Genomic DNA, 14,052 nt, shown 5'->3' with positions numbered 1-14,052 from the left:
ATATAGATGTATTCTGTACCAAAATAGTATGTGACTCATGATGATTTTATAAGATATAATAAGGGCTGATTGATATTTAAGCCTTTAAACTAATAAGATATTTCTAATCTTGAGATATAATTTAATGATGTTACAAGTAAAATGGTTAATTGTTAAAATGACCATTTGATATGACTTAAAGATCTGAAAAAAAAAAAAATATCTTAGAATTAAGCCTCTGGAAAAAAAAATAGCTTAGAATGCCACCTGGAAAAAATATCTTAGAATTAAGCCTCTGGAAAAAAAATAGCTTAGAATTAACCACCTGGAAAATATATCTTAGAATTAAGCCTCTGGAAAAAATAGCTTAGAATTAACCACCTGGAAAAAATATCTTAGAATTAAGCCTCTGGAAAAAAAATAGCTTAGAATTAACCACCTGGAAAAAATATCTTAGAATTGAGCCTCTGGAAAAAATAGCTTAGAATTAACCACCTGGAAAAAATATCTTAGAATTAAGCCTCTGGAAAAAAAATAGCTTAGAATTAACCACCTGGAAAAAATATCTTAGAATTGAGCCTCTGGAAAAAATAGCTTAGAATTAACCACCTGGAAAAAATATCTTAGAATTAAGCCTCTGGAAAAAAAATAGCTTAGAATTAACCACCTGGAAAAAATATCTTAGAATTGAGCCTCTGGAAAAAATAGCTTAGAATTAACCACCTGGAAAAAATATCTTAGAATTAAGCCTCTGGAAAAAAAATAGCTTTAAATTAACCACCTGGAAAAAAAATATCTTAGAATTAAGCCTCTGGAAAAAAAATAGCTTAAAATTAACCACCTGGAAAAAATATCTTAGAATTAAGCCTCTGGAAAAAAAATAGCTTAGAATTAACCACTTGGAAAAAATATTTTAGAATTAAGCCTCTGGAAAAAATAGCTTAGAATTAACCACCTGGAAAAAATATCTTAGAATTAAGCCTCTGGAAATCAATTTATTCTCCATTCTATCTAATTCGTCTCTTCAGTGGGCAGGCGATGGCAAGGTGGGCGTCCACGTGTGGTACGTGGCCTACAGATGGTTCTGGTCCCTGTACCATCTGGGATGGTGGATAGCTAACCTGGTGGAGGAAGGGGGAGTTGACGCGACTGCCCTGAGAAAAGCCTACCATTTCATCTACCTCACCAACTGGGCTTACCTCAGCATCGTTGTAAGTAGATATCGTAGCTCACAGTTATTTCAGGATCAGGTCATCTGGAAGCTATTTAACTTTTATAAGGAAATCTTTGTTTTTCAATTGATTTTACTTTTATTCTTTATTTATAACAAGTGTCAGAACAGGAATGCTGTCAGAAAAGGAATTCTGTCAGAACAGGAATGCTGTCAGAACAGGAATGCTGTCATAATAGGAATGCTGTCAGAAAAGTTAATGCTGTCATAACAGGAATGCTGTCATAATAGGAATGCTGTTAGAACAGGAATGCTGTCATAACATGAATGCTGTCAGAACAGGAATTCTGTCATAATAGGAATGCTGTCAGAACAGGAATGCTGACATAACATGAATGCTGTCAGAACAGGAATTCTGTCATAATAGGAATGATGTCAGAACAGGAATGCTGTCAGAACAGGAATTCTGTCATAATAGGATTGCTGTCAGCACAGGAATGCTGTCATAATAGGAATACTGTCAGCACAGGAATGCTGTCATAATAGGAATGCTGTCAGAACAAGAATGCTGTCGTAATAGGAATGCAGTCAAAATAGGAATGCTGTCATGATAGGAATGCTGTCAGCACAGGAATGCTGTCAGAATAAAAATGCTGTCAGAACAGGAATGCTGTCATAACAGGAATGCTGTCAAAATAGGAATGCTGCCATAACAGGAATTCTGTCATAATAAGAATGCTGTCATAATAGGAATGATGTCATAATACAGGAATGCTGTCATAATAGGAATGATGTCAGAACAGGAATGCTATCTCAATAGGAATGCTGTCAGAACAGGAATGCTTTCAGGACAGAAGTGTTGTCAGAACAGAAAGGCTGTCGGCGTCAATGACCTTAGATGTGAGGATGCTAGAAAACTCCAAATCAATTAATCAATCAATCCTAGCTCACAAGGATGGTGAGGCTGCAGACAATACAAGAAACTATCGAGCCTGAGCGGGACTCGAACCCAGTGCAGCGATCTCCAAGTAGGGACGTTTCCACTAGGCCATCGCAAAATCCCATCAACCGTTAGAGGAAATTGAAAAGATAAGAAGTCATTTGGATTATTAAAAGATACGTAACAGGCGAGGGGTAGAAATCGAGCGAGCTTATGATTTCACTTATGGGGTAATTTTAGGATGTGTCATATATCATAAATGACGTAGGTTGTGGTGGCCGATGTGGTAACGCACCTGACTGGTGAACGCCAGACTGGGGTTCGAGTCCCGTGGCCGATGCGGTAACACACCTGAAAGGTGAACGCCAGACTGGGGTTCAAGTCCCGTGGCCGATGTGGTAACGCACCTGAATGGTGAACGCCAGACTGGGGTTCGAATCCCGTGGCCGATGCGGTAACGCACCTGAAAGATGAACGCCAGACTGGGGTTCGAGTCCCGTGGCCGATGCGGTAACGCACCTGAAAGGTGAACGCCAGACTGGGGTTCGAGTCCCGTGGCCGATGCGGTAACGCACCTGAATGGTGAATGCCAGACTGGGGTTCGAGTCCAGCTCAAACTCGATTATTTCTTCGGTCGCTGCAACCATACCATCCTTGTGAGCTAAGAAAGGGGGATTTTGGGGAGCCTGTAGGTCTATCTGCTGAGTCATCAGCAGTTATTCCCTGGCCCTCCTTGGTCCTAGCTTGGATGGAGAGGGGGTTTGGGCGCTGATCATATGTATATATAGTCAGTCCAGGGCATTGTCCTGCTTGATAGGCCAATGTCACTGTCCCTTGCCTCTGTCATTCATGAGTGGCCTTTAAACCTTTAATGACTGATAGATTACGAGTAAAGTAAATAATTAGTATGGCTTTTACACTGTTTCTAGATCTTCGACCAACATTACTGATTACAAAGGCCTAATTAGTCAGCATAGAATGTGGCATGAATTTAGAAAATTATTTAAGAATATATTTAATTTTTTTGACGTTTCTCCCTTTAACTTTAGGTCTATTCACTGAAAAAAGAGGATTTTCTTAAAGGTTGGCTCTCTCTCTCTCTCTCTCTCTCTCTCTCTCTCTCTCTCTCTCTCTCTCTCTCTCTCTCTCTCTCTCTCTCTCTCTCTCTCTAAAAATCATGTCATCCAATAATACAAATGTCTAAATTAGAACAAAATTGTGTTACCTAAAAATTTGAAAATCATAAAAAAAAATACTTATATCATTATCTCTTATAAATGCGCAGTTGGCTTTGAATTAAGTGTGCTGAATAAGACCACTTGTAAAAAAAAAATCAGGAAGAAAATACAATTACTCAAATATTATGTTAAGCATATCCATATATTTCCATTGAATGTTATTATCATTTTTAATTACTCAAATGTTATGTTAAGCATATCCATATATTTCTATTGTATGTTATCATTTTTAATTACTCAAATGTTATGTTAAGCATATCCATATATTTCTATTGAATGTTATTATCATTTTTAATTACTCAAATGTTATATTAAGCATATCCATATATTTCTATTGAATGTTATTATCATTTTTAATTACTCAAATGTTATGTTAAGCATATCCATATATTTCCATTGAATGTTATTATCATTTTTAATTACTCAAATGTTATGTTAAGCATATCCATATATTTCCATTGAATGTTATTATCATTTTTTAATATATGTTTGATATCAAATAAACAAAAGGAGAAAAAGGGACTTCTAAGGTTAGCGATTTTTTTTTTTTTCAACAAATTCTCCTTTCAGTTCTTTAAGAGAACGTTGGTCCTACTCTTTAGAAAAATAATTATCATAGAAAACAGCCTTCTTAACTTTTAGGGATCTTACAGATTAGGAAGAATGGCAGACCACTAAAAAACTGACTACTTAAATCGTTTGTCGAAACAAATCTGTATTTCAAAAATAAATATATTTTACAGACTAAAAACAATTGGAGAACATCATTAAAAAACCTGGTCTCTTAAATCGTTTTTCAAAACGAATCTGCCTTAGGAAAATAAATATATTTCAAAGACTAATAACAATTGGAAAACATAAAAAAAAAACTGGCCTCTTATATCATTTGTCGAAACAAGTCTGTCTTATACAAAGTAATTTTACGGACTAAAAACAATTGGAGAATATCATTGAAAAACTGGTGTCTTGGATCGTTTTTCAAAACGAATCTGTATTACGAAGATGAATATATTTTATAGACTACAGTAAAAACAATTGTAGAACATCATTAAAAAAACTGGTCTCTTACATCGTTTAACAAAACGAATCTGTCTTACGAAAATAAATACATTTTACAGACAAAAAACAATTGGAGAACATCATTAAAAAACTGGTCTCTTAGATCGTTTGTCGAAACGAATCTGTACTACAAAAATAGATATATTTTAGAGGCTAAAAACAATTGGAGAACATTAAAAAACTAGTCTCTTAAATCATTTTTTCAAATCAAATCTGTCTTACGAAGATAAATCCTTTCCTTTTGTAATTTGTATTTCTGTATTTTTTCAGATTATGAATGGTTTTTTATGCTATTATAATGACTATCAGTTGGCTGGAATACCGACGCACAGCTCACCTGCCAAAGACTATGGTTACTCGTTTGAAGGTAAGATTCTGTTCCTTGAGATTTCACGTTTTAATTTCCGTTTGAATGATGCTCTCTTCTATCTTATTTTATCCTAGGGATTATCTCTCTATGTAAATTTCGCAGTTCCTTCTTACTCTTTTTGATGTTCTCTATTTTTGCATCTATCAAAACGTGTTTTTTTTTTTTTTCAAAGGGGAGTCTATTTCTTGAGATTTCCCTTGATAAATTCTATTCGCATAATCCTCTCTTTTATCTCATTTTTTCTCGGATTATCTCTATGCAAATTTGTCAATACCTTCTGATAAATTGAAATACATTTTTCATTCGTTTTAAATGTTCTCTATTTTTGCATGTTTATCAAAATGTGTTTTTTTTTTCATCACAAAGGGGAATCTTATAGATGGCCATGATATTTATAGTATTTAACAAATAAAAGTTGGATTTTACCTTATTTTGTAGTTGGAATTAATATCAAGTTATTATTTTCTTTATGAGTTACTGAAGGTCATCTACGTAGCCTACTCTTAATGAAGCTGTTATCAAGGCTCTCTCTCTCTCTCTCTCTACTCTCTCCTCTCTCGTCTCTCTCTCTCTCTCTCTCTCTCTGTGACTTGAATTCCATTGGAAAAGATATAAATTCTCTCTCCTCTCTCTCTCTCTCTCTCTCTCTCCTCTCTCTCCTCTCTCTCTCTCTCTCTCTCTCTCTCTGTGACTTGAATTCCATTGGAAAAGATATAAATTCTCTCTCTCTCTCTCTCTCTCTCTCCATCTCTCTCTCTCTCTCTCTCCCTCTCTCTCTCTCTCTCTCTCTCTCTCTGTGACTTGAATTCCATTGGAAAAGATATAAATTCTCTCTCTCCTCTCTCCTCACCCTCTCTCTCTCATCTCCTCTCTCTCTCTCTCTCTCTCTCTCTCTCTCTCTCTCTCTCTCTCCCTCTCTCTGTGGCTTGAATTCCATTGGAAAAGATATAAACTCTCTCTCTCGACTTCCATTTGAAGAGATATAAATTCTCTCTCTCTCTCTCTCTCTCTCTCTCCTCTCTCATCTCTCATCTCTCTCTCTCCTCTCTCTCTCTCCTCTCTCTCTCTCTCTCCAAATAAATCATCCAGGTCCTTACAAGCTTGCAAGGCGTTTTCAGTCCCGAGGACGATTTAGATTAAAACATTCTATGTCTAAGCAAACGAGGAAGTAAATGCCGTTCTTTAACCCTTTCGCTCTATACTCAAACAGGTGTTGTGGACACTCCAAAACATTGTCTTCTTCCCGGCATTGCTGATCACAGCAGCATATGGAGTGCAATATACGATCCAGGTATGTAAGAGTTATCTCAATTATTGGTAAATACTATATGCATCTATTAACTTATAGATAAGTGTCCCTAGGTACCATTGTTCTCTAGTCTTGGGTAGTGCCATAGCCTGGGTAACATGGTCTTCCACTGTCTAGGGTTAGTGTTCTCCTGCTTGCTGGTACACTTGGGCAGTTATCTTCACTTTTGCACTATCTCACCTTTCAATTATTGGTATTACTATATGCATCTATATACTTATGAATAAAGTGTCCCTAGGTACCATTGTCTCTCTAGTCTTGGGTAGTGCCATAGCCTGTGTAATATGGTCTTCCACTGTCTTGGGTTATAAATAAAGTGTCCCTATGTACCATCGTTATCTAGACTTGGGTAGTGCCATAGCCTGTGTAATATGGTCTTCCACTGTCTTGGGTTAGTGTTCTCTTGCTTGAGGGTACACTCGGGCCACACTATCTTATTTCTCTTCCTTTTGTTTTGTTAAAGTTTTTTATAGTTCTCTATACTTATAAATTAAGTGCTTCTAGGTACCATTGTTCTCTAGGTCTTGGGTAGTGCCATAGCCTATGTAACATGGTCTTCCACTGTCTTGGGTTAGTGTTCTCTTGCTTGAGGCTACACTCGGGCACACTATTCTATCTTATTTCTCTTCCTTTTCTTTTGTTAAAGTTTTTTTTTATTTTTTATATAGGAGATATTTATTTCAGTGTTGCTACTCTTCTTAAAATATTTTATTTTTCCTTGTTTCCTTCGTCACTGGGCTGGTTTCCGTGTTGAAGCCCCTGGGCTTATAGCATTCTGTTTTTCCAACTAGGGTTGTGGCGTAGCAAGTAGTAGTAGTAGTAGTAATAATACTAATAATAATAATAATAATAATAATAATAATAATATCAATATCAATAACAATAACTATAACAATAGCAATAACAATAATAATAATAATAATAATAATAATAATAATAATAATAATAATAATAATAATAATAATAATAATAACAATGTACAATATCAATAACAACAACAACACAACAACAACAACAACAAATAATAATAACAACAATAATAATTAAAACAGAAATTAATAGAAATAGATGAAACATTTCTATTGACAGACCCAACAAACATCATTCCCACTCTCCCCCTTATTTATCCGTATCCGTCACCTCTCGCCCTAACCTCTCTTCTTCTTCTTCTCCTCCCTCCCCTTTGACAGCGAACCCCATAACAGCTCTCAACGCGGAGGTTCACATCATCAACTCCGTCTACGTGCTCATAGATCTGTGGGTGGTCGGCAGTCCCGTGAGGATCCTGCACTTCTACGTCCCCTTCAGCTTCATGTCGTCTACCTCATCTTCACTCTCATTTACTGGGCAGCGGGGGGCACCACGCCCGAAGGTGGCACTGCCATTTATCCGATAATGGATTGGGATAACCTGGCGGTCACCATACCTTTCGTCGTTTGCTGCGCTATTTTCAGTCCAGTGATGCAAGTAGGTTTCTTTTACATTGTTAGAAAATTTACATTAAATGTCTGACAACATTTATTTGAGGATTTTTATAGTTTTAAAAACGGATATATTGACCTAAATGAGTGATATTACGCTCACCAACTCGTAAAAGATATAACCAACCAAGGTAAAATTGCGGTTCCCTGTACTTTACTGAAATACGGTTGAGAACATTATATTTTTACGAAGAATTTCCGAATAAAATTACGGTTTTTTTCTAACAGTGTAGGTTTCTCTTTGATTGTGTCTATTTGATGTTTCCTTATTGTTTTCGTTATTCATATCTTCTCTGTTAAAAAAACTGTATTTTAATCGAAATTCTCCGTAAGATATACTATTCTCTGCCGTATTTCAGTAAAATACAGGCTTCTGTAATTTTACCGTACTTTGTTATTATCTTTCACGGGTTGGTGACCGTATTATCACTCCTTTACGTCAATATATCCGTTTTAAAACGGTAAATGCTTAGCAATATTTATTTTTTTCGATGTTTCTCTTTAATTGTGCATATTGTGTTTTCTTTAATTTTTTCTTTATTCATATCTTTACTGTTAAAAAACACCGTAATTCTAATCGGAAATCTCTCCGTAAAAATATATTGTCTCAGCAATATTTAGTAACATACAGGCAACCGTATTTTTTGCCCTACTTTGTTATTGTCTTTTACGGGTTCGCGACCGTAATATCACTCCTTTACGTCAATACACCCCGTTTTTAAAACGGTAAAATGCCTGGCAACATTTATTCCAGGTTTTAGTGCCGTTTTTTTACGGCAAATTTTTAACAGTATTTATTATAACAAGTCAGTTTTATGTTGCTGTTATCAAACTATTATTAGTTTTTGTAGTTTATATAGGAAATATTTATTTTAATGTTTTTACTGTTCTAAAAAAAATATTTTATTTTTATTTTTCCTTGTTTCCTTTCCTCACTGGGCTATTTTCCCTGTTGGGGCCCCTGGGCTTATAGCATCCTGCTTTTCCAACTAGGGTTGTAGCTTAGCATTTAATAATAATAATAATAATAATAATAATAATAATAATATTAATAATAATAATAAGATGCCAATGTGTTTTAAACATTTACTCCAGGTTTTACCGTTTTTTTATTGCACATTTGTAAGTGTTTGTGATGACAAGTCAGTTTTGTGTTGTTGATTCAGCAACATTATTAGATGCCAATATATTGCTCTGTGATGGTTCAGATGTTATCTTCAGGCAAAATTAGAAATAGGTGGATTTATTTTCTTAGCAGAACTTTGGTGCAGTGTTTAAAAATTTGCCGTAAATAAAACGGTAAAAGTCCTGGAATGGCTGTTGCCAGATGCTTACCGTTATAAAATTGATATATTGACGTAAAGGAGTGATATTAAAGTCACCAACCCGTTAAAGAATAATGACAAAGTAAGGTAAAATTACGGTGTCTGTATTTTACTGAAATGCGGATGAGAACCATATATTTTTTACGGATAATCTGCCGATAAAATTGCTGTTTTTTTTTTTTTTTTTTTTTTTTTTTTTTTTTTTTTTTTTTTCTCTCTCTAAAGTCCTGGAATGGCTGTGCCAGATGCTTACCGTTATAAAAATTGATATATTGACGTAAAGGAGTGATATTAAAGTCACCAACCCGTACAAGATAATAACAAAGGTAAAATTACGGTCGCCTGTATTTTACTGAAATGCGGCTGAGAACCGTATATTTTTACGGATAATCTGCCGTTAAAATTGCTGTTTTTTTGTTTTTTTTTTTTTCTCCTAAAGTCCTGGAATGGCTGTTTCCAGATACTTACCGTTATGAAATGGATCTATTGACGTAAAGGAGTGATATTACAGTCACCATCCCGTAAAAGGTAATAACAAAGTAGGGTAAAAATTACGGTCGCCTGTATTTTACTGAAATGCGGCCTGAGAACCGTATATTTTTACGCATAATCTGCTGTTAAAATTGCTGATTTTTCAACACTATGCCTTTTAAGAATAGACTGCTGTTATAGGAATTTAGAAGCTGAGATTGGGAATTTCCTACAAGAGTCGTACCTTATGTAATGGCCTTGTCTCTGCAGGAGATCTAAGATGCTGAGCATTGCTTTTTCTCTCAATGCAAAATAGTTTCCAAGTCTTCTTTTTTGAGGTGATTATTCTGTGCACTGTGAAAATATGCCTTAAAGAAATCGGTAACAATCCTGGAATAAATGTTGCTAGGCATTTACCGTTTTAAAAACGGATATATTGACGTAAAGGAGTGATATTACGGTCACTAACCCGTAAAAGGCAATAACAAATTAGGACAAAAAATACGGTTGCCTGTATCTTACTGAAATATTTCTGAGAACAATATATTTTACGGAGAATTTCCGATTAGAATTACGGTATTTTTTAACAGTGAAGATATGAGTAAAGAAAGCATTAAAGAAACACCAATATACACAATATAAAGAGAAGCATAAACAAAAATAAATATTACTAGGCATTTACCGTTTTGAAAACGGATATATTGACGTAAAGTAGTGATATTACGGTCACCAACCTGAAAAAGATAAAAAAAAAAACAAAGTAGGGTAAAATTAAGGTCTCCTGTATTTTACTGGATAACGGCTGAGAACAGTATATTTTTACGGAGATTTTCCGATTATTACTGTTTCTTTTTCAACAGTGTGTTTCAGTGAGTGTTAACTTACTAATATTAAATGGTTTAGGGTTGAAATCTCTACTTTTTTTATAATAACTGTGTTCCCATTTCAAGACCAGGTTAAATATCTCTGATTTTATGGGGCTCATATATCAAAATCTCCCTTTTTGGAACATGTTGGAAAATGTTGATAACCTAAGATCAACTTTTCCCGGACGCCCCCAGAAAACTATTAAATAATAGGTAATTTATAGCTCATATTTCAGTAATAGTTCCACAATGTCTGCAAATATTTTGGAAGTTCCATTAAAGAAGCCTATAGTAAGTTATTATCACTAAAGCTGAAGGTAGTGGTCTGGAAGGGTGTGCTTAACCATTTAATTAAAATTAATCACCAGATACAGTACTGTAGTCAATTCTTTTTAGTGAGGCAGATTTGCACAGACTCACGGGGGTTCCCCTTTAGCTGGGAAAAGGTTTCCTGATCGCTGAATGGTTGGGACAAGATAATTCTAACCAATCAGGTAGCAGGAAACTTTTCCCAGCTAAAAGGGTAACCGTTGCAAGTCGGTGCAAATGCGCCTCATTAAAAAAAATTGTGTATAGGTGCACTTACATAATAAACTATTTAGATGAGAAGGGTCACAAATTATTTTCCGTATTTGATATATATCATTAAAAGCTTTATCTACTATAATTCATCAGCTGAGAGAGTAAAACAAAAACTTGATTGTATGAATCATGACGTAATAAACCAAATTTCAACAGGGAGGATGGAGAGTAAAAGGAACTAAAGTACTAGGTCTAAATTATCCGATAAAGAATAGACTCTGTTGATATTTCCATTTCCATCCTTTGATGTAAATATCTGTTGCCCTCCTGTTCCAAGTCTTCTTTTCATTAACTCTGTGTTTCTTCTTTTCTTTAGTTTGTATTAATACCTCATTTCATCAGCAATTCTTGCCTTTTCAGGGAATCATTTGATTAATTTATCAGGCTGATTTATAATATTTTCATTCTTTGAAGCAAATATCTGTTGACACCCTGTTCCAAGTTTTCTTTTTATTAACTCGGTGTTTCGTCTTTTCTTTAGTTTGTGTTAATACCTCATTTCATCAGTAATTCTTTCCTTTCCAGGGAATCGTCTGGTTGATTTACCAAGCCAGGATTAGAACACGAACTCACTGCTATGGAGGGAAGGCCGGTGTGGGCAGCATCCCGCACGAGAGTACGATGGATGGCATCCTAGGACGGGATCCTTCCATGGAGAGCGTGTCTCCAGCCTCCCAGCCTCCTATCAACACCCAGCGAGTCTGAAGGACGCCAGCTGACAGTTCACCTTGCAAGGAGAAACTGTGCAATTTCGGTTCTGTAGATGTTTGAGCTCCCTTTGATGTCAAGTGACGGATCACAGTTTTGAGAATACGTTGAGTTGTGCTGAACTGGTGCAACCATAAAACACATAATATTGGGGGAAATTTGATTTTCGTGGTGAAATATCTCTAACAGAAAATTTTCTAAGATTTGTGCAGACTAACTGAAACGTTTAGTAAGCATCTACTTGTAAAGGATGAAATCTGTAATTTGCATTGTGCTAAAATGCAGTGGAAAATCGTCCACTAAAACTATGATTACAAAGGCTGCGATCTATCCTTTCGTAAGTGGAAGCAAATAATTCCTTCGCCATTTCCGTTCCTATGGGTGTGTTTGTGTCCTATTCGCCTTGCAAAAACTGGATGTGCAAGGAACATGATTCGCTAATCATGTACAGAGACTAGTCCTGAGGTCTCTTATCTTCGTATGTAAATATTATGCCAAAGATGGTTGCCATATTTTCCTTTTTTTGTAGCTGATTACCTCATCATGTATAGTGTATAAGGGTATGTCTAAAACTCCCGTCTTAAAGCTAGTTGTACAATCTATGTCTTTCTAACAGTTTTAAAATCATCTGACTGTTTCAATGCTTGGTTGTGAAGTAAGCTAAGTAACTACAATTCCATTGGAACTTTCAATCCTGATTTTGTATTTGGGGATAAGTTTTTGTGGACAAAATTGAAAAAGAAATTACACATTTCTAACACTGAAAAAAACTAAAATGTATTGGATCTTTCAATCCTGATTTTGTATTTGGGGATAAGTTTTTGTGGACGAAATTGAAAAAAAAAATTACACATTTCTGACACTGAAAAAACTATAATGTATTGGATCTTTCAATCCTTACTTTGTATTTGGCGATAAGTTTTGTGGATGAAATTGAAAAAAAAAAAAATTACACATTTCTGACACTGAAAAAACTATAATGTATTGGATCTTTCAATGCTAATTTTGTATTTGGGAATAAGTTTTTGTGAACAAAATTGAAAAAAAAAATACACAATTCTGACACTGAAAAAAACTATAATGTATTGGATCTTTCAATCCTGATTTTGTATTTGGGGGTAAGTCTTTGTGGACGAAATTGAAAAAAAAAAAAAAATACACATTTCTGACACTGAAAAAACCTAAAATGTATAGAATCTTTCAATCGTGATTTTGTATTTGTTGATAAGTCTTTGTGGACAAAATTGAAAAAAAAAAATTACATATTTCCAAGACTGAAAAAAACTAAAATGTATTTTTGTTACTATACCCATAGTGGAATAATTGCATATGTCGATTATTTCCTCGCATGAAAATAAGTAATCTGAAGAATATGTGGCACAAAGGATCTCTCTATCGGTGTGTACAGTGGAGTCCAAAGTGCTGGACAAAAGCCTCCCGTGGAAAACAAAAGATCCTGCCAACTCCATTGAGGACCTTAGGGAAAAAGAGATAAGAATAACATCGATTTGATTATGAGGCTTTTCTTATATTGGTCTTTGTGTATGAGAGAGAGAGAGAGAGAGAGAGAGAGAGAGAGAGAGAGAGAGATTATTTTTCCATTATACGGGAAGATGTATTTCATTACGCGATAGGTCATATCTGTTGTCTTTATATATTAGTTTGTTTGTTCGTTTATATGAGAGAGAGAGAGAGAGAGAGAGAGAGAGAGAGAGAGAGAGAGAGAGAGAGAGAGAGAGAGAGAGAGAGAGAGAGAGAGAGAGAGAGAGTATTTCATTACATGATAGGTCACAGCTGTTGTCTTTATATATTAATTTGTTTGTTTATATGAGAGAGAGAGAGAGAGAGAGAGAGAGAGAGAGAGAGAGAGAGAGAGAGAGAGAGAGATGTAAATTTTCAGTCTTAAAAAGTCCATTGTGAGATTTCGAAAGAAAATATCTGGTATGTTTAAAAATTGAAAATTCAAGTTGAGGTTAATATAATGACGTCAGCCAATATAGAGCAGCCTCTCCAATACCAGCTGCTGTATTAAACTTTAAATTTTACCATTAATCAAATGCTTAGAGAGTTGGTTGGGATTTTCAACTTCGATCTCATATAATTGATTTAGGCCTAGGCCTACATCTCTGGAATTTATTAATCTGAAGGTTTTTTTTTTATTTTGTGTTTGCTACGTACAATGGTATTCCATAGTCAATTTGATGGGCTAATTGGGAAAACGAAAATTGTCTGTATACAATTTATAAAATCAGTTCACCTGCCAATTTTAGAATAGAACAGTGTCACAAAATGAACTAATGTATTTGTGTAATGATTAAGGCATTGTGTTGTTTGGCCAATAATACTAAACGTTGTAAATAATATCTTAATAACATTGCAAATACTATTATATCAACATACAAAAACATATTCATTGTATTTATATTTGAAATGGCCTAAATTTTATCAAAGAGATAAGTGAGTGTTCGTAGAATATCAATATTGTGGTGTTTGTCAGATTAGCTTTATATAAAATCAAAATGTTTTGAAATTCGTATTTTGACAATACTTGGA

At 34.8% G+C, this 14,052-nt stretch overlaps 1 protein-coding gene across 1 annotated transcript in view; it reads left to right on the top strand.

Moving 5' to 3' along the window:
* The window catches only part of LOC137643820 (protein rolling stone-like), a 149,279-nt gene extending 136,490 nt beyond the window's left edge, over nt 1–12,789 (top strand). The window contains 8 exon segments of the mRNA XM_068376516.1: nt 1,008–1,190; nt 4,658–4,669; nt 4,671–4,754; nt 5,968–6,022; nt 6,025–6,048; nt 7,257–7,379; nt 7,382–7,533; nt 11,317–12,789. Coding sequence (XP_068232617.1) covers nt 1,008–1,190; nt 4,658–4,669; nt 4,671–4,754; nt 5,968–6,022; nt 6,025–6,048; nt 7,257–7,379; nt 7,382–7,533; nt 11,317–11,496 — 813 coding nt within the window. The 3' untranslated portion in view covers nt 11,497–12,789.
* Nucleotides 12,790–14,052: the final 1,263 nt, after the last annotated feature.

The sequence above is a fragment of the Palaemon carinicauda genome, chromosome 7 (genome assembly GCF_036898095.1).
Source record: "Palaemon carinicauda isolate YSFRI2023 chromosome 7, ASM3689809v2, whole genome shotgun sequence".
Lineage (NCBI taxonomy): Eukaryota > Metazoa > Arthropoda > Malacostraca > Decapoda > Palaemonidae > Palaemon > Palaemon carinicauda.
The sequence above is the reverse complement of the archived record's forward strand: the minus strand, read 5'-3'. Positions and strand labels throughout refer to the sequence as shown.